Source organism: Cuculus canorus, chromosome 8 (genome assembly GCF_017976375.1).
Source record: "Cuculus canorus isolate bCucCan1 chromosome 8, bCucCan1.pri, whole genome shotgun sequence".
Taxonomy (NCBI): Eukaryota; Metazoa; Chordata; class Aves; order Cuculiformes; family Cuculidae; genus Cuculus; species Cuculus canorus.
In genome coordinates this window covers 27,463,614-27,484,363 of record NC_071408.1, presented here as the reverse complement: position 1 = coordinate 27,484,363, position 20,750 = coordinate 27,463,614, and the positions used below count along the sequence as shown (strand labels likewise).

The window sequence follows — 20,750 nt, the reverse complement described above, 5'->3', positions numbered from 1 at the left end:
AGGTTATGAAAGACGGCTGTCCTGCTCAGGTAGGAGGAACGTGCTGCAATGGCCCATGTGGCTGGTCAAAATGGTCCATGTTTGGGTTGCAAGTACATGGTCCCCCTGTTTCTGAGCCTTCGGGTCCTCAGCACACAGTTAAAATGTCACAAACTCTTCTTGGAAAGGGTTATTCGACAGCAGGATAAGGTGTACGTGTGCAAAATCCCAGCGCATTTCAATGTCGGGCAGTCAGACATCTCCGCCTATGAGCATCTCCCGGATGTGCCGGCAGAGCACATGTGAAGGGTGAGGTGGCATCAGGCTAGTGACACAAATCACGCTAAAAATGCCAAATAGCTGCGTTTACATGCATTCACAACCCGAGGGTCGTGCTCTTGCCATAAAAAGGAAGATGAACCCCAGCGAAATGGGAGCAATGTTCCCAAGGATGTCTCTGGGAGGAAAAGATCAAGAACCGATGCTCGTAATGGCCTCGGCTGCTAAAACAGTCAAAATAATAACAGGGTGAGGAGGATGCTGGAGGAGGAGATGCAGCCGGGGGAGCTGTGTGATGAGTGCCCATTGTATGCCAGTGCATCTGCTCAGTGACGCCCCAATGTACCTGTTATCCTGGGATGTTGCAGGCCCTTGGTGCATGTATCCCAGCATCCAGCTTCCTTTTAAATCCCAGTGGAGATTTCTGTTATGTGGGTGGAAATGGCCAGGACAGGCTCTAGTAAGACACAAAGGGAAAATATTTTCTTACTCTCCACCTTCATTTTTTCACTCCCTCAGTTTTCCTTTCTGCCCTTCCTTTGACAGCTCTCTGAATTCACAGGAGCTCTTCCTCAAGGTGAAATGAAGGCTCCAGGCTGCGTTTTGTGGTGTGGGTGGGGGAGGACGAGGGTCAGGGAGGGTTAAGCAGGGAGGGGGCAGTGCAACAAGGCGGCCTGATCTAGTGATTAAACAAAGGGATTCAGCCAACATGTGTAAAATTAAGTGATCAAGAGTTGATTACAGAGTGCATTGATTGTGTACTGATGGATTAAACAGAGTCGTGCTTGGGATGCGATTTTCCAAGCTGGGCACGGAGAGCACAGGCAATCGACAGGTTGGCCAGAAGGACCCGCTTCTCCCAAGCCCTGTCTTTTATACATTCTCCGGATAAATCTGCAGAGAGGCCCGTGGAATTATAATCGATTATCCATTTCTCAAAGTCACTTAAGGGCCCTGAGCTACAAGCTAAAGTGCCGGTGCTGCGAAGAGGCATTGGGTATGCGCCGGCATGTGCAGGTGCTGGCGCGAGGGGAAAATGTGGCAATGACCCTGCGTGCTGCAAGCTGATGAATCTATTTTCTTGCAGGAAATAGTTTTGACAGTTCAATATCTGTGTTTTCGATATGTGCCCCACACACCCCCAAGGGAGGAGAGGAGCTGGAAAGTGGAGGGAGGGAGTGGGTGGGAGGCAGGGAAAGACTCTACCCCATCACCCCTTCAAATTATAGGCGTATCAGTATATCACCAACTTAACAGGCTGCCCTCCAAGTCAAGGGCATGGGAGCAGCACTGCTGCCTGCAAGCTTCTGCTTCAGGGCACGATGGGGCTGGAGCCCCTCTCAGGATGCCTCACTGGGCTGTGGGGGGACCCAGCCCACTGGGAGTGGGAGGCTCCATGGGGTCTTGTTTCTCTTTGCCAACGGTGAAGGCAAAGTCCCATGTCCAGGCCAGATCCCTCGCCAAGGACCCAGCAGAGGATGAGGACAGGGCGTGTGAGAGCTGAGCTGTTGAAGTCTGGTGCAGGATTGTCCTGCGGGTTTTGCAGGGCACTCAGATGCAAAGTGGTGGGATGAGGCCAAGAGGTAAATGCCCATCCAGCACTCCCCCAGCTACTCTGCAGGGCTGTAACTCCCACTTAGGACTGTGTCCCAATTTCTGGTGTGGATAAAGCAGCCAGAGCATGGCAGAGACCCCAGAAGTGCCTGGGACATTAGACTCCAGCTCTCTTATGGGTTCCCAGAGAGACACAGATATTCCTGTGAAACTCTCACTTTCTCTAGTTCCCACCACCGTTATTTTTTGGCAGCTGAAGAAGGTATTTTGCTCCGTGTCTTCCCGTCCAAAGAGGTGATGGATAAGCAGAGCATGGATAATCAAAGCACCCTTGGGTAATACAGCTTCTCCAACCAGGCCAGGAGGGACTCCAGCTCAGGGGACTGGTTCAGCAAGGGATAAAAAGTGACCCTTGTAACTGCAAAACAGGCCCACTGGTGAATGTCACCCAGCTGTCAGCCAGACATGCCGAGTAGCTGAGGAAGAGGGATGAGGAGGAGGCAGAGCCATTACCCACATGCGGTCCAGCCATGACTGCACACAGAGCACAGGCAGCGGAAGAGCCCTGGAGTCTCCTGCCTGGATACCAGGGATTGTGCTGAGTCCCAGTGCCTTGTTTCACAAGCCCTGCTGTGGAAGGACTGGCTGTGGGCCAGAGCCCTTGCGGAATTGCAGGCATGGTCCCTGGGTCCCACTGGCTCTGGGTGGTTTGTCCATAGCCTGGCCAGTCTGGGCTGTCACACCATGACAAGGTCCATGGGATGAAGGGCAGCTGAAGGATGCAGGGGAAGGAGGTGCGCCGCGCTCCAAGACACCCAGGCTGGAGGGACAGAGCTGTAGGATGCCCCCAGGAGCACCTCAACCATGCTGTGTTTGCTGAAGCCAGGGAACCTACTGATGCCAGGGAGACCCAGCTGCTCCTCAGGACTTGTGTGTTTTGGAGACAAGGCAGTGTGTTGGAGGAGAGTCCAGTTTTGCAGCCAGGACAGAGGATGGGTGGCAGCTGGAAGGTCCAGCTCTGCAGTCCCGAACTTGCCCAGGCTCATACCAGCACTCACTCATCAGAGAAACTGGAGCAGAGAAGGGTTCCTCTTTCTGTTGCTGATCCGTTTGGTCCATCTCCAGCCCAATGCAGGTCCTGACCAGGTACTAACGTGCTTCCTGGGGGAAGCCAGTACAGGCAGCCTGCCCGGCAGGAGCCACGAGGGAGGAGGGCAGGGACAGAGGCAGCACAGCCCCATGGCTTACTCTTGGCCTTTCTCTATTTTTTTCTTGTGAAGCCCAGGGAGGTGTTTCTGCTCTGCTTTGTGAAGCCACATTGAGCCCAGGAGCAGCACTATGGGTAGACAGAGGCACAGCCCATCCCAACCCTTCTCTTCCCCTCTTCTTTCCGGGTCCCTGTCCACACTCTCCCTTTCCAGCTCTCCCATCGGCCCATGGTCCTCTCATTGAGGATTCATTGTCTTGTCAGCCTCTAGTTAGCCGGCATGCGTGCGAATCATAAATTACCCCGCCCGGGCCTCTGCTATGCTTCAGCACAGACAAAAAAATTGCACTCCATCACCGTGTCTCCCGGCTTTTAGTGGTATTGATCAATGCTGCTCCCTTCCCGCCCCCCCCCCCCTTTTCATTTTAACCGAGCCGGTTAAGTGCAGTATCTTATTTTGTGCTGGGACAAATGAAAAGAATATTAGCAAGGGCTGAAATATATCTCTTTTTTATCTCTCTGCTACTTTTTTATTGAATCTTTCTGAGTAGGTGGCTTTCCGCAGGATGACAGCCTCATGACAGGCTCCTCATTAGAGCCGAGACAGTAATTGTGATGCATTTCCCTGCGCGGCCTTTTCACTTCTCTCCCCCCTCCTGCCTTTCCTCCTCTCTCCTTTTCCCCTGATTTGTAAAGTGATTGGATGTACAGACTCACTCAGTTTCTTAAATTATTGCCCAGCTCAATCCATCTTCCTCTGCCCCACGCTGGGCAGCCGTGATCTCCGCAGATGGAGACCCAGGGCTGGGACCATGAGCGGTGGGGTCAGATGCTCGGAGGGGCTCCTCATCTTTCCCAAATGCTAGGCTGCCAGCTCCTGTGAGAAACATAGTGCTGGATCTGATGGGACGTGTAACAAGCTTTTGATGAGCCCAGGGTGCTGCTTGAACACGCATTTTTACGGAGCAAGATGTAGGATCACCCCTGACTGGATACCCAGCTGTTGTTTGACAGCAGCACTGTGCCAGTTTACACCAGTCTTCTCCAGTATCCAGCTTGCCTGGAGAAAGAGCTACAACAGCAACTCTTTTCTTTGGAAGGATATTTATATTTTAGCAAGCTTTTTTGCCTTGGATTCCTCTGTAGTTTTTAACCTCTGGAGAAGCAGGCACATTTACTAAGCCCAGGCAGCTACCACAGAGCAGTAATGGGGATCAGGCCCTTGGTGGGGATGTGGGAGGGCTGCGTTCAGCTCTTTTGCTGGTGGTAGAGGTCGCTCAGCCCATCCATGTGTTTTATACACCCCAGTTATATAAAATCCGCTGTCACCCATCCCTGTGCTCCTCTTTGTTGGGTTCAAGGCAGGAGTGGCCCCATGCCACGTCCAGCACAGTCGAAGTCCAGCTTCTGCCAGTGCCCTGCAGCAGCTATGCACCGTGATGCAAAAGTGGAGAAGTGACTCCTCAAAAGCCCTTTTTTACATGAAAAAAACACTTTTCCAGACATCTGCTCCCTTCCTGTGTGCACAGACCTCCAAAATGCACGTGCTCTAGGGAAAGGCAGGTCTGTTCAACACAGGTTGATTCCTCGGTGATCTGGACATGCTCACTATGCTGTGGGGTGTTTGCAGAGTTAGGTTGTGCTGTGGATAGAGTTACAGCCAAATGCTGAACCCAGCCATACCATATAGGAATATGGTGGGAATGGTTGGACTTGATGATCTAAGAGGTCTTTTCCAACCAAGGGATTCTATGATATAAACCTAGAGACACCTCACTGCCCACTGCCAACGCTGTATTACTACTACTAGTACGCTACTACTACTCTGGGTAGTGCAGAGCAAGTGCAGGAGGGGCCGTATCCAGAGTGCCTGGCCCCAGGCAGAAAGCTGAGCTCTGCATCCTGCATGGCCAAAGCCTGCATCCCACACAGCCAAGGTCTGCATCTTGAACAGCTGGACAGGAGGCTGAGGGAGGGTAAGGACCTGAAGGAAGAAGCAGGATGTGCCCTGACCTCCAGCATCCCCCTCTGCATTTTTTGGGGGGCCACATACCTTTTGACTTAGTCAAAACCAGCGGGATCCAGGGCAGAACCCTGCAGGGCATGCAGCCCCATGGAAATGGCCCTGGGAGCCCACCAGATAGGTGGGAGAGCAATGAGCAATGTTATTCCTGCTTCCTCACTTTATTACAAAATACTTCTTGCCTCTGCTACTCTGGGGTGCTTTGCAGTGACATATGAACCATCTCTGCCTTCCTCACCCCACCATTGTCATCCTCCCCCTGCAGCCCCTTGGCTGCCACTTACTGTCAGGCTCTGCGAGCCTCATCGGCTGCGGTGCGGGCTCGCAGGCAGAAGAGTGAGCATTTGGCTATTTCCGAGCTAACATGGGGCTTTCTTTGAATTATTGTTTTTTGAGCTGGAAGGAACAGAGGCTTGTCACACAAGATATCTGCTATCAGTACACAAATAACAGCAAGCCCATCATCGAATGGAAAATAATCGCCGCGGAAACTGAGTTGTGGGGGAGCTGGGAGGGATTATTACAGGCGCTGGCAGTGGCGATGCTGTCAAGGAGCCTGTGTCAGCACTTCCATTACCACCCACCTGGTTTCAGCGTGGCCCCTGAAGCGGTGCACGAGGCCGCGGGGCCCCAGCATGGGGTCATTTCTATTCAGAAGAGTTTCAGATCAACTGGCTTTGATTGGGTTTAAATGATGGAGTGTTTAAGAGGGAAAGAGAGGAAATAGGAGGGCGAGGTGGTGGGAGGCATGTCAGAGGAGGGGGAGTTTATACTCAGACAAGTGGAAAACAGTTTGAGATAAGAGAAATCAAGACTAGGGAGAAAAGAGCTGGTCCTCCTGAGGGCAAGTTTCAAATGGCCACAAAGAAGGACAGCATGGGGACAAGATGACCCAAAACCTGTGTGGATCTGTCTAGGGAAGCGCTGTTAGGAAACAGCAAATGCATCCTTAAACAGGGAACGTGCCCCCATCAGTGCTCCCTGCCTGCTGCCACTGCCTGTGCCGCTCGTGGTAGCAGTCCTTGGAGAGGAGACTGGTTGTACAATAACTCATTAGCAATTGAATGATAATTCATTTCATTCCCTTGGCAACTTGCTGGGCTCCTGGGCAGAGTGAGACTTCACACCTTGTAAACTTTGTTCCTTCAGAGTGACTTGGGAGTATTTACTACCTAGTGATGAGGGGCTGTAGACATCATGTGCTGGCATGGCTGTTGGCAGGTTGGGTCCCTTTTTTCTCACTGAGATGTTCTCCAAAACAGCTTTTCCTACCCTGCTTATGAGGGGAAAGCTCTTCCAAGTGACCTTCCAGTCCTCGCCTGCAAACACCTCACGGTACTGTCAGGTCTCCCTCTCAAGGCACAGATGCAGGGTGGGAGCGGGGATGGCTTCATGCTTTCATGCCCATTCCATTCCACATGTGCATCCCCGGTACCTAAGCCCAGCTCCCAGTCCAGAGCCAGGGTCCTGTTAACAGTCACCTTGCATTGAATCAGACCCGACTCAGGAGAATTACATTGGATCTGTATCGGTGCAACTGAGGGCAAGATATGGCCCTCAGTCCCTAATGGGATCAAGAGGGTTCAGTTTGGTCCCCACCTGGGCTAGGATCCGTTTGCAGATGCCCTGTAATGGAGCCTGTGGACAGATTCCTCCACGTAGGGGTACGTCTGCGCATCAAGCCCTCTGCTTTCAGAGCAGGAAATATTCAGTTTCAACACTTGGAGTTAAACATTTCCGCGGAGCCCCAGGAGACAGTGCAAACAGCAGGAGCACCAAGGCTTTGCCTTTTCATCTCTCTGGCACTGGTGAGCTGGGGGTTGGCAGCAGGGAAAGCACGGCAGAGCTGAGGAGTGTAAACACTGGACCTGAGCCTACAGAGTAACCAGAGAGTGAAGGGGAAAGAGAGAGGTAAAGAAAACAAAAACACAGCTGCCAAAAAACAAAAGCCTGAAAAGATCCATTCAGGGTCTCCCAGGAATGGATTTGGCACAGGACAGGGAGGGAAGAGCAGGGAGCAGTCCCTGCTGGGGCAGGGTTTGGACACTTCCTTTTGCCCTGGACAAATCAATGCTCTCTGCTCTTTCGAGTAGGTTAAACACACCAGCACAGTCGAAACACACTCACTGTGTGACATCCTTTGCTTTTTCACGAGTACCAGGATGCCCCTGCTCTGTGGTGGGATGTACACACCTCCTTCCACCTTTGCTTTCAGAAATGAAACCTGAAGACTCATGATGCCCATTCTCTCCATCTCCACAACCCAACATCCTATGCCACAGAGCTGGGTACCACAGCCCAGCATGAGCATGGGTGTCGGGGGGCAGGGGGCTCCGGGGCATGTTGTGGATGTGGCCGTCACTGATTTGGGGAGACGTATCCTGCTGGCAGCCTCTGTGGCACTGCAGGCATGCAGCAAGTTTTGCAGACCTGGGGAGGCTTGCGTAGGTGTCCTGCTGGCACGGGAGATGATCCTTCCCTTCTGTTGTCACTTGCGTTTAGCTCTGTTCCTACAAAAGCACAGTTGTCAGCCCCTTGGGGCAGGAGTCAGGGCTCCTTCTGCCTCCTGCTTTGCAATCTGTATGTCAGGCACTTGGCTGCATGTCTGGGTCTCTCTTCTCCTGCCCCTCTGGAAGTCCTTGCTTCAGTGCGAGCACCAGCCTCCTCCACTCACTGGAGCAAGGGGATTTACCCCCACTAACTCAGGGATGCGGGATGACAGCTGTCACATCCTTCCTTGGCATGAATTTCTCCATGTGTCGTTGGTGTAGCTGGTGTGTAAGGCCATTGCTGCTCATTTCTCTTGCTGGCCTGGGCTGGGGTTGGAAGAGGCCATGGAAGGGAGCAAGGCTTCTTCTCATGGCCTGAGATCCCTCCTGATTGCCCTGGGTTTTGAAATCCAAAGTCATCCCTGTTTAGGAACATGCAACCCATGGAAAAGCCCTGAAGAAAAAGCAGGGAGCAAAGACCTGGGTGTGCAGGAGGTTAGGAAAGCCACCAACCTGGTGCAACAGAGCTGATCCCCAGATGAGGCCTCAGCTGCACCTCCTGGTCCGAGGCTGCTCTCCCAGCACTGCTGTCCAGCATGCTCCATCACCTATCCCAGCAAACAAACACCCCTGGACTCTCCAAAGAGCAGAGTCCCAGCGATGCTCAACCTCCAGATCACCCTCCAGTCCTGCTCAGAGCATCCCTGCCCCACCAGCCCAAGCTGTGGGTGGCAGGCGAGGGAGTTTACAAGCCCCACAGCGGTGGCCTGGGCTATGAGCAGGGATGCAGCGTGGTAGGGCAGAGAGCAGCCTGTTTACCCATCCAACTGCACACCCCACAGCGGGGATCCAGCAGGATTTCCCGTCCTCTCAAAGGCTGCCTGTTTATTTTGGGAGGGAGACTCAGACATCTCCATTGTTTTGCTGCAAAGTTGGGGTTATAAATAGCAGGTGGTTGGGGACACTTCTGGGCTATTTTGGGCCCCCACTACACAAAAGTGGAAAATCTCCAAGAGGAATGTAGAATTACTGAAATGCCGACCTTTCCCGCAAGGGTCAGTGGGAGCTGGTGGTTTGGGTGTGGGTTGGGTTCTGGGCATTATTTAAACATGAGGGAAAGAGGAGAGAGGGAGATGTTTCCGGTTGAATGGGCTGTGCACTTTGTCCTCCCTAGCAGAAGGATGGTAGGGATGAGGAGCCGAGGCGCCTGGGATCTGCCAGCGCTCTGCCCAGGAGCCATCAGGAATAGCTCAGGTCTGGAGGAAAGACTGACTGACTCTGCAAATGGAAGAGTTCCCAGTGGATGGAGAAGCTGGGGAGGTAGGGGATGCCCCATAAGCACTGGTCTGCCCCATCTTGCCCCTCATTTCTTTGCTTCCCCCACCTTCTATAGGGAGGCTGAAGGAAAGGGCAGGGAATGTCCCAGCAGCAGGTCTGCTCCCAACAGGCACATAGGCTGTGTCCTGCTGGAAGACAAGGATGAGCCAAGGTGACTCTCAAACTTATTTCAGACCCTTCTTCTCGTTAAAAGGCTGTGCCAGGAGGTTATACGGTGAGTAGCAGGGACCCAGTAAAGCCGCTCACACCAAGGTTTTTACTTTGAGAAGGTCTATTCCTTTAATGGGGATTCATTTAACTGGGCTCTGCCATCGTTAGGAGCCATAAAATGGCACCTTTTGGCTCCTGATTGGAAGGCCACAGAGCACGCAGCCCCCTCGTATCCAGCGCCGGCTGCTTTATTGTGCATTACTGCCTCTCACTCGGATTTAACCAATTTGATCCATGTCTAATACATAAATAAATAATCCAGCAGGAGGGTTCACGTTAGATGACAACAGGCAGCTATAAAGCATGTTTCTCCCTGCCAGAACCATCTGAGCCAGGCTCCGCACGCCCTCTCATGAGCAGAGCTGCTAATACAGCTGGGAGAGGGGGGCCTGGAGACCCGCGGGCTTCTCTGTTTTATGGAAACTTCATTGTTTGCTTTAGAGTTTTATTTTATGTTAAATAGGCGCTGTATATTCCTTACAGAGGGGGCAATAAAGTTTCTGAGCCAGAGGAAATTGGCTTATGGAGCACGAAGTGAGTCAGGGAGATGTGGTTGGGCAGGGGAGCAGCGCAGCAGTTTTGGGGTGAGGAGGGCGAAAGGCAGAGTCCCAGTTTGGGGTCAGAGCCTGCAGGCACCCCCAGATCTCGCCCAGGAATGATGCAGTCCCAGGAGGATCAGGCAGCTGTGGAGTCTGGAGCTGCTGGTGGTGTGGGGAGGGTGAGAGATTCCCTCTCTGTATCAGGACAGGGTGAGCAATCCCTGGTGACCACATCAGCCATGCCGAGCATACAGACCTGTTCGCTGCCACCCACAGCCCAGCACCGTGGGGTCTCCTCTGCCTCCCAGCTCCTGTCTGCCCATGGAGAATCATTCTGCCCTTCAGAGGGTCATCCTAATGCACCCAATTTCAAGAGTGCCAAGGAGGACAAAGATGGCTCTTCTTAAGTTTACTGTTATTGGTTAATAGAAACAGTGGGTAGCACCATGTCATCGGACTGCTCCAAGTCACACCACCTGCACCACAAACTGGAGAAGTTGAGGCTACGCAGGGTCTCTCCCAAAACGCGGCTGTTGCTGCTCTCCCTGTAAGACCGGGGCTGGGATGGTCCTGTGCCAGATTCTGTCCTGCTGTAGAGCACAGTCAATCCCTGCCTCAGGGAGCATGAGACAGGGAGAGAAATGGGGCTACACCAGAAGAAACCCCCGTGGTTTCAGACCTCAGCTAGGACAGGGACCAGGACAGAGTGCAGGCAATGCTGATGGCAGCTAATAAGAACTAAAGCTTTCTCCCTTTTTTTCCTCCCCACAGGCAAAAAGAAAGCAACTTTGTTTGACAGCCAGGCTCCAATCTGCCCTATCTGCCAGGTTCTCCTTCGTCCCGGGGAGATGCAGGAGCACATGGAGCAGGAGCTGGAGAAGCTCACCCAGCTGAACATCAGGTAAGCAGCTTCCTAGGGTCCACCAGCAGCCCCACATCAGCCACATGAGGCAAATGCAAATGGCAAAGGAGGTGGCGGTATGCACAGCTACCAGATACGGGCAATTTAATGCTAGCCAGCAGGGCAGAAACATTTCCCCGGAGTTCACTAGAGTGGTAAAGCCAGGCAGGAATGACTCCCAGAGGGCACAGATACCCCTTTCCCCAGGGATGTGTGTTCAGGCTAACGGCTCTCACGTTGCTCACATCCCCTGATGGAGCAGGCCTGCCGCAACACTGAGCGCTGCCCCTCAGCTCCCTTCCGCTCCCTTCTGCTTTCCCCAGCAAAGCAAAAATCTCCTATTTAAATAATATAATAATAATAATTGCATTTTAACTGCTAGCAGTTATTTAGGAAATGGCTGCAGCCAAGGGTTGGCAGATCCCTGCCCCTGCCTTAATAAAACTCAGCAGCCTTGGAAAAGAGCGTGTTTATTTCAATTATTAATGAATTCCTCGGTCATTAAAAGGTGAGGAAAGGAATCAAACTGCCGACTAGGAGCAAAGTTACGTCACCAGGTGGTAGGGGAGGAGGAAAACTGTGTCTGTGTCTCTGCCAGGGCATGCACGTGGCTGTGCACAGTGGGGGCGGATGCAGAATCCGTCTCTGCCCATCTTGGATCTTCTTTGCAACTGAGCAATAGCCGTTGCAGACGAAGAGAGAAGGAGAGGGCTTTACTTAGAGGAAGACCTCCTCAAATGGGTCCAGGCTGAGGTCTCCCAAATTTGGCACCTGCAGCCTCAGGCTGAGACCCGCATCCAGCACACGTTGAACAGGAAGATGGAGAAAAGGGGAGGCAGGGAACAGGCAGCGCATTTATCCCTCGCGACACCCAGTCCCCTTGTGAGTGTAATTTATGGTGTAATTTGGGCTGCATCCAACTTAATAAAGGGCCACGGCAAATTAGTGAACAGGTTTAAATGAACAGAAGCAATTAGTGCTCGGAGGAGCCCATCAAAGAAGTTGGGCCAATATCAGAGTGAAACTGAAACCGCAAGCCAGGAGCGGAGGCTGGCTGGCGTGAGGCGGTGATGGGAAGGTGGCGTTTAATGGGAAAGGAAAGGAAACCCTAAATCATAAAGCATGACAAGGGCCATTGTGGGCCAGCTGACAAATGAAAAAGAATGGCATTATTCCTTTAAATAACAGCAGCAGTTAGAGAGTAGACAGCTCTCCCCAGCTTGCCCTCACTTCTCTGGCCCGCTCCGCTCGGCCACGCGGGCGGCAAAGAAGAATCAGAGGTCTTTATTAATTATTAAATAACGACTCCCTCCGCAGCGTGATAGATAACGTTCAATCTAGTCGATGGATTCAGGCGATGGAGGCTAATCTGTAACACAGCAGCCCTGTACAGGGATGGTCTCTACCAGTCCCGGAGGGGAGCGACGCAGGAGCCAGCAGGCAGGGTGAGCAGCGAGAGCGGATAGTGGGAATTGGCCAGGTCAGTCTCCTGCCTGCTGCCCAGCTCCAAAGGGGCAGCTTGGTCCAGCAGGTGACCCTGTCTCCCATTTCCCCATTTCCCACCTAGAGGAGCTGGGAGCAAGAACACATCAACAAGAGAAGAGAGAAACTAATAATGATCTCAAATAACCCAATAAACATAAAAATAAAATGTAGGCCTATAAACGTGATGGGCACCGGCAGCCCTGGCCGCTCCCTGCCAATACCGACTCGTTGCCGAAACGGCTGAGCAGCTGTTACTTATCAGTCTGATGGGGAGAAGCGAACCGGGGGGCTGCTTTCCAAGGATCTTTTTTTCGGTAATTTAAAGAGGATACAGCCAATCATGGCTTGTGCTGTTAAGTTTTAATAAACTTTAATGATTTGCAACAAAATCATAAATTTCCAGCACTCGGGGTTAGGCAGGCAGATCCCCTCCTGCCCACTGAGCCTGCAGCACCAGACACTTGCTGGGCACCACAGCATCTCCTGCTGCAGCACCAGGACTCACCGTGTGATGGGATCACCCCATGGGTCAGCCAGCCAAGGTACTGCCATAGGGCCAGATCAAGAGGAGAGGTGAGGCTTGTGGAGAAGGAAGGTGGAGGGGCTCCCTCAGGCTATCACTGCCGGGTGTTGAGCACTCACATGGGGTTTTGGGTATCGCTGGAGCAAGGAGATGGGCAGTGCTTGGATGAGGAATGGGTTCCTCTAGGTGATCACAGGAGCTTCTCTTTTTGAGAAGGGAGCTGTAGGAGCTGCCTGGATGATGCTACCTGTGTCCACAGATCACTGAGGAGCCTGGGGTTGCATCCCACCCTCCCTGATGCACCCCCTCAATCAGCTGGTGCAGATGGGGTTCACTGTCCCTCAGATACATCCCACTTTCTCCCCATGGGTCATGCCGGAGCATCAAGGTAGGGACATCTCAAGGTCTACCCAGCTGTAACATCATGCAGCAAGGCAGGAGAAGCCATGCCAAGTCAAGCCATAAGGCAGCACCCACCTACACCAAGGGGCTGTGTGTGCCCAGGGGATGGACACTGGCTGTTGGACCAGTGATGAGCATCACTCAGGATTGTGACCCTACTACAGGGTCAGGCTTTCCCTTGAAATAGACTTGAGTAGGAATGGTGAACCTAAGTTTCTAGCTCTGCTGCTTTCTTAGTGTCCAGTCTCCCAAGGCACAGGGAGAGACCTGCATACCCTCTCCCTATGGTTCCTTCAGCCCATTTGGGTCCAGCCAAACCTCATGCACAGCTCGCACGGCGAAGCAAGGCTCTCTGAATGCAAATTTCATTTCTGAGCCACTGGCGCTGTTTCAAGAGCCGGCAGCCTCCGAGCCCTTCTCGGTGTTACATATGTAACAGCCTCATTGAACTTGACATGTCAAATTCAGGCCATTTGTGCAAAATCTCCCTTTAATAATACCGTTTCATTTCGCTCAAATGAGACTTGAATGCATGTAAAATGGAAAAGGATATTTAAGCGCTAACATTAGGCAGATGTCTTGCCAGAGGCCGATTGAATATATGAGATTTTGAAGTGCTTAACACGTTTTCGGTGCTCCCTCTTAGAATATGTCACCTGGCTTTCTTTTTTCTCCCCCTCCTTTCCTACCCCCCCTACCTCTTTAAGTGAAGGGTATAAATTGAAAGAAAACAAAACTACAAGCCTTGGTTTTATGGGGTTTAACTCTTACTGGGCAAGACTGTTGGTATTACTCCACTAAAGAGAAATTACCTAGTAGCTCACCTTGGCAAAGCACGAGCAGAAAGCAGCAGAGAGTGACAGGCAGGTGACCGGCAGCCCCACAGCATTTTGCAGAAGGGATGCTCACCTTGTTCGCATGTACAGCTCAAGGAGCAAAAGGTACCCGTTCCCAACGGAGCACCTAAGTGCCACCACAGTAAAAATTAAAGCTAAACCCGGTGACTCTCTGTGTATGCTGATGCCCTGTGCCCCGAGCCAGGTTGGTCCCTGCAGAACACATGAATATTCCTGGTTCATGTGCATAAAGCTTATCTGTGCACTAGATGCTGGTCTCCTATCCTCACTTGATTTATATTCACCTGTTTTACACCTCATCCGTATTAAAGGCTTGCCATAAAGCACACTGAAATGTGAGCCTCTTTCTGGAGCTATCAATGGCCCCAGCTCCGAGCTTCAGCTGGTGCTTTGGCTGCAGATGCATTTCCCCATCCCAGGGCCACCCAGGGAGCACAGGCAGGCACAGCATCCAAGGGCAGCACCCCAGGGTGTCCCTCAGGGCAGGCACACACATACATCCCTGTGCATATATGAGAGTACCATCGCATTTTTCACTGAAGTTAAATGCGATGAGCAGAGGTTGTGATGTGCAGAGAGAGAGTTAAACCCTGTCCACTGCTCCCCAGGCAGTGACCAGAGAGGACAACCTGCTGAAAGGGGACAATGGGCAAGGCTGAGTGGAAAAGAGGTAGATTTGGGGGTATGGTTTGGCTTTAGGGTGGGAGAGAAGGTGAGTTTGAGGACAAAAGAGGGGGAAGGAGGCAGCAGGTGTCATGGAGCGCACATCAGCTGGTGGTCCCCAATGGGTCCACACTGTTTTTTGAGCCCCTGGCTGGAGTCTGGGGAAGAGGCATTTATTGGCCATTATAAACCTTAGGAAGTCACATTACAAATATTACAGTTGCTGAGTCAAGCACTTGAAGGTTGAGAAATGTGCCTTTTAAGATGCTCTGTTCTTGAAAATGCAATGCTCTTCTTAGAAATTATTTATTTGGCAGGGGGCGCTTATATTTCCCTATGTGACAGCTATCAGATTCTTCCCTGTGTCACCAGCAGCAAACCTGTGCTTCAGAGCTGTGATTTCCTCTCCCTGAAACAATGAGGTGTATCATTAGAGCTAGGGAGTGGTCCAGAGGATGGAGCAGTGAGCTGGACCATGCCATGCTGGCAGTGAGCTGCCATGCTCTGTTCCTGCTTTTGTGTCTGAAGGGTGGTATGAGCTCAGATAGGAAGATCTCAGCTCCTTGCCCTTATTCCCCACCTGGAGTCCTGTGTCCAGTTCTAGATTCCTCGACATGAGAAGGATGTGGAACTGTTGGAATGAGTCCAGAGGAGGGTCACAAAGATGATCCAAGGGCTGGAGCACCTCCCATACGAGGATGGACTGAGAGAGTTGGGGTTGTTCAGCCTGAGTAAGAGAAGGCTCTGAGGAGACCTTAGAGCAGCCTTCCAGTACCTGAAGGGGCTACAGGAAAGATGGGGAGGGATTACAAAAGCTGGTAGGGATAGGACAAGGGGGAATAGCTTTAAATTAGAAGGGGGAAAATTTGGTTTAGACATTAGAAGGAAATTCTTCACTGTGAGAGTGGTGAGGCACTGGAACAGGTTGCCTGGGGAAGTCGTTGATATCCCATCCCTGGAGGTGTTCAAGGCCAGGTAGGATGGGCCTTGAGCAGCCTGATCCAGTGGGAGGTGTCCCTGCCCATGGCAGGGGTGTGGAATTAAATGATCCTTAAGGCCCCTTCCAACTCAAACCATTCTATGATTCCATGATTTTTCTAAGCTCAGCAGATGTAGGTAGCAGCATCCTCACACCATGCTGTAGTCCTGGCTGGGCAACAGCCATCCAGGGTGCTCAGCGGGTGCCTCCTGGGATGGATCTGCTAGGGTGAGTGGGTGGGCGATGATGCTGTTCTCACAGTGCCCCACAGCTATGCAAGCTCTTCCCTTCTTCACTTTTCCTCCTTGCTTTCCTCCATACTGAATGCTTAATCTGAGCGTATTTGTGTTTTAAAGCCTGTGCCCACTTGTCAGCTGTTCCCAGCCTGGGCTAGCAGCTCTCATTGCTCTTTGCCACTGTGCCAGGAGCATGCACAAAGCATCTCACGAGCTACTGATTCACCCTAATGACCTTTCTGACGTGTCCAGAAATAATTTCTCTTCTGATAGTCTGATTACGAAGCATTTCCTGGAATGCAGAAGGCACCAGGGTCTCTCACCTTGGTGCAAATGGAAAGTGCTGCAGGCTGTTCTCTGGTGACCTTAAAGATGCTGTCGCAAAGAGGGAACCAAATAGTGTCAGAGCAGAGCAAGTTGCAACAGGAAGGCCTGTCTCAAAGCAGGTAAAATGCCCAGATGGAGGATTTAGCCTGACTCTTGGCGCCAGCTTTGATTCCTATCAGAGGAAAAGAGCCAACCATGAGATTGTGGTGGCTCCAGCTCCACCAGTACTTCTCAGTGCACCTCTGCCCAGACTTAAATTTTCCTTCAGCATTCCTCTGAAAATTCCTGTCCCTCGTTTGCACGTGAGCTATTTTCCTCTCACTCTTCTTAATCCTCCCTCCCTTGGCAGCTCAGGTGGAAGCAGAAAGTGCTGCCTTGGTTCCTAGCACTGCACTGGGCATCCTCACCCTGCTGCAGGGGGGCTTTATCTCAAGGTTTCTTTAGCAGAGAGGCACAGCAATAGCTCTCCTTGGAGGACAGAGGCAGCTCCAGGTCTGGTGGAATAAGCAATAAGGAGGAAGCTGGTGATATAGCTAAAACATGAAGGCTTTGGGACCTTGGGAGATGGCCTTGTCACTCCAGGCAGGATCACTGTCCTTGAGAGACGTCTCCAGGCATCTGGAGATGCATCCTGGATTTCACATCTTCTAACAGGTCACACTCCCAGTGTTTTGTGGTCTTTCTGATTAAAGTCATTCCATGCTAACCCCCCCTAGAGTCTGCACTGGAGACTCAGGCCGATTGACGAGAAGTCAATCAGAAGTCCACCATCCTTTGGTCCCTGCATGCCCAAATGACAGGGGCTTTCTGGTCAGGATAAGGACCCAGAGCAACTTATGAGATGTGGCTCTGAACTCTCTCCTGCTCAGGGAACCCTGTGTTTAAATACGGTTTCTTCTCACACCTGCCCAGGCAAGGGTTTGCTTCATTTCAGCAGGATCTATTGAGCACTGTGTTGTGCCAAAGGGCCCCTGGAGCAGACCTTCCCAGGGCCGGCACAGGCGGCTGCTCTGGAAAGGGCTGGAGGCTGCACTGCCAGGCTCAGCAGGATAAATAGAGTGTGTAAAACCTGAATTAGCTCTGTTGTCATGTGTCACATCAGGGTCATGGCTCTCGCCTCAGGTCTGCTCAATTTATGCCTGGGGACTTTAACTTGATGGCCAGGTACTTCCCCAGACTTCTTGTGCAGCAAACACTGCACTCCCCCAGCCTCTGAGAGAGTGAGATTAGAGACATTTTTGAGCTGAAGGGTTTTTTTCCAGTGCTACATTGAAATACATGCTGATTCCCCTCCTTGCATGTAGTAGTACCCGAGTGCTCCAGAGAGGGCAAGGAGCCTTGGCCAACAAGTGAGTTTACAACCAGGGAAAAGCAAGTATAGCAACCTCGTGCTCCTCAACTTCTGTCTTTTTTTTCTTCCTTCTTTTTCCCTTCTTCTTTTTCAACCTTCTTCTTTTCCTTTCTTGCCTTTCTCCCCCTCTTCTTCCCCCTCCCTCCCTCTCTCCCCACCCCCCCAGTATCAAGGCGACATCTCCAAGCCAAGTACTTTTAATTTCGCCCATGGCCCTTACTGACACAGTGGATATGCACAGCAAGTTAAATTCCCGCCTGATCAATAAAGCAGAAGCAGTGTGTCCGACTGGTCGATATTTTTTTATCTGTCTTCAGCCCAGTCCTGCTGATGACAGCCCCCTGTGCTTCAGCAAAGGCACTCAAGGGCATCGGGCTTTGGCAACACAGCTCTTTTTTTTATTTAAATTAAAAAAAAAAAAAACCCAGATGCCTACAAAAAAAAAGTTCACCGAGTTTGGCCTTTGCTTAATAACATTTTATGATTTATCTTAATTTTTAATTGAAAAAAATTTGCGAATTAATTGATTTCTGGGACTTGCCAATTAACATTGTAATTGGGTGCGTGATAAATTTCGAGGGAGCATCATTTTTCTCCCTCTCCCCCTTGTCAGTGAGAAGGGGAATCGAGAGGGCAGCTGCTTCCTACCCGTACGCCCCCCACTCCTTCCCGAGGTGCTGCTGCCCTCCTCCCCCCATGCCACTGTATCTTAAAGAAGGAACAAGAAAGCTAATAAAGTCATGTTATTAGAGTCTCGCCAGAGGTGACCCCTCAAGGCATAAATCCAGGCCAGGGAGACGATGGGGACAGGTACTATTAAGTGCCTGACAGTGCTCTGTGAGGAGGGACTGGGTACCTCCCTTGCAGAATCCTCTCCACGGGTCCTGGGGAAGGTAGCCAGCCAGCCCAGGGGCTCCCAAGGGCTTTCCTGGACGGCCCTGGCGCTCCTCAAGGTGTTCAAATACATAGATTGTTATCTGTGATGTCTCCCCAACGCACTTCCCCACGTGTGAGTCCCAGCACGTGGGAGCCTCTCTGCGACGCCGAGGTGCTCCAGGGAGAGACCCAACCACGCCATGGAGCACCCAGGTATCCAAACTGCTGCTTCCCACAGGGTGTGCAGCATCTGGGGTAGATTTAGAGGGGAAGATTTAGACTGGAAATAAGGAGGAAATTCTTCACAGTGGTGGTGAGGCACTGGCACAGGTTGCCCAGGGAAGTTGCGGCTGCCTCATCCTTGGAGGTGTTCAAGACCAGGTTGGATGGGGCTTTGAGCAGCCTGGTCTAGTGGGAGACGTTCCTGCCCAAGGCAGGGAGGTTGGAATTAGATGATCTTTAAGGTCCCTTCCAAGTCAAACCATTTTATGATTCTATGATCTAAAGCCCACACGCCTGGAAGGGGCTTCAGGGTGCCATCCTGCAGCCTCTGCTACACCCCAGGTGAAGGGTCCCAGGCTTACCTGGCAAAGCGATGGCCCTCCCCACCAGCTGGGACAGCAGAGGGGCCAGGAGCAGCCCGGCTCTGCTCCTGCCAGTGGCAGTGGCACGGAACCATCGGGGAAGAGGGAAATTTATGAGGAGAGGAGTCTGTTTATTATCTAGCAAATGTGGTGCTGCTGATAGTGTGGATTTATCCTCCTTCATCCCCTCTCTGATTTGTTTTCCTGCCCCTCACTGTGGCAGATGAATCATGGACAGAAGAGGAAGAGAGACCCTGCAGCTTCCTCCCATGCACTCAGAGGGTGGCAATGACAGCAGCCTGGGCTCTTCATCCACAGCTTCTCCATCAGAGAAAGCACAAGCCATGCAGCTGCCTGTCCTGCTTAGAAATGCCCCATTCCTCTCTCCCATGGCAGATCCCAAGGGAGTCAGAGTCTGCTGCCTGTAACCAGAGGTTGAGAGCACTTCTCATGAGTCAGGGCTTCCAGAGGAGCACAGTGGGTGAGAAAAAGTGTGGGTTGTGTATCACTTTGCTCATGCAATGCTCTGAAAGTGCTCTGAACACTCCTTGAAGTCCTTTGGATGCACGGTACCCACAGTGCATACCCTGACTCCATGGTGTGGGTGTGCAGGCTGGGGTTTGCAACCTCAGTGGGCAAAGCCTTCCTCTGCCACTGACTCCCAGGGCAGTGGGAGCCCTGGGAAAGGATGCATGGAAACCCAAGGGTGACAAATAAATCTTCGGTCAGTTATTTGCCCTGAAGCGATGTATGCCTTCTGTGGAGCCTCTTCTGAACTGCCACGTGAGCTGGGAATAATTAAACAGTCATTACAGCCACGGCAGCAAAGAGCCCCCCAGATCAATCTAATGCATGACCTTTCCCTCCGACTTTTCTCTTTATTTTTCCAGCCACCTTCTTTTCAAATACTGGGAGAGAAATGAAACAACCCTCCCACCTCAGTCTCCTGCTTCACCCTGCACACATGGACCATCAGATCCTCATCCAGAAATCTGTCACCTGATCTGAGCAGGGGCTCTGGCAGGGGCATGAGGTACCAGAGCTGCATAAAGAGACATCCCAAAAATGGGAGAAAGAGCTGGGGATGCGAATGGACAGAGCAAATAGTGGATTTAGAGTGGTCAGGTCATCCACAGTGTTTTATGATCCTGCTGCTTTCTGCTGCAGCATCATCTCTTTTGGGGAGGCAGGTGGCTGCCCTGTTGGATATTTTATGTTGGACATTAGGAAAAGGTTCTTCACCCAGCGGGGGTGGAGCACTGGAACAGCTCCCAGGGAAGCAGTCACGGCACCAAGCCTGGCAATATTCAAGAAGCATTTGGACAACACCCTCAGACACATGGTGTGAATGTTGGGGTTGTCCTATGCAGGGACAGGAGTTGGACTCGATGATCCTTGTGGATCTCTGCCAACCTAGGACATTCTACAATTCCATGATTCTGTGGGGTCAGGTTTGTCACAACTGACTATGTTGTGCCCTGGTGCAGAGCGCTTCTAGTCCTGCCTCCAGCATCTTTGGCAATTTTTATTATCACTCAGCCTCTTTTGCCATCATTGGATGCAGGGGATCTTCTAAGTAGCATTTGGAGCAAGTGCCACTAGCAGAGCCACAGCAGGTTAAAAATCGCAGCGTGCTTCCCCTGATGGCACAGATCATGCCTGGCCACACTGGGAGCTGTCACCTGCGGCTCAGTGAGGATTTGGCCTCATGTAGCTTATAAAAAAAAAAAAAAAAATCAGACTCCCATTTCCTTATTTAGGCTTCAAGTGACACTTCCACTTATTTAAACTGGCGTTCACAAAAATCCAATTCCCTCTCTACCCAGCAACTGCTTATTTACAGCTGGCATTGCCGTTCGCACAGCTCTGCAGGCAGCTTGCTCCGCTGCCGGGGCTCCCATCCCAAGGCTGCATGTTTGAGCCGTGAGTCCTGCAGCTAAAACTAAAT

General features: G+C 51.8%; 1 protein-coding gene across 4 annotated transcripts in view; it reads left to right on the top strand.

The window, feature by feature from the left end:
* The window catches only part of RNF220 (ring finger protein 220), a 235,895-nt gene that overhangs the window by 137,079 nt on the left and 78,066 nt on the right, over positions 1 to 20,750 (top strand). For all 4 annotated transcript variants that reach the window (XM_054072950.1, XM_054072948.1, XM_009558933.2 and 1 more), the window contains one exon: positions 10,390 to 10,519. In XM_054072950.1, coding sequence (XP_053928925.1) covers positions 10,390 to 10,519 — 130 coding nt within the window. The remainder of the gene's footprint in view (positions 1 to 10,389; positions 10,520 to 20,750) is intronic.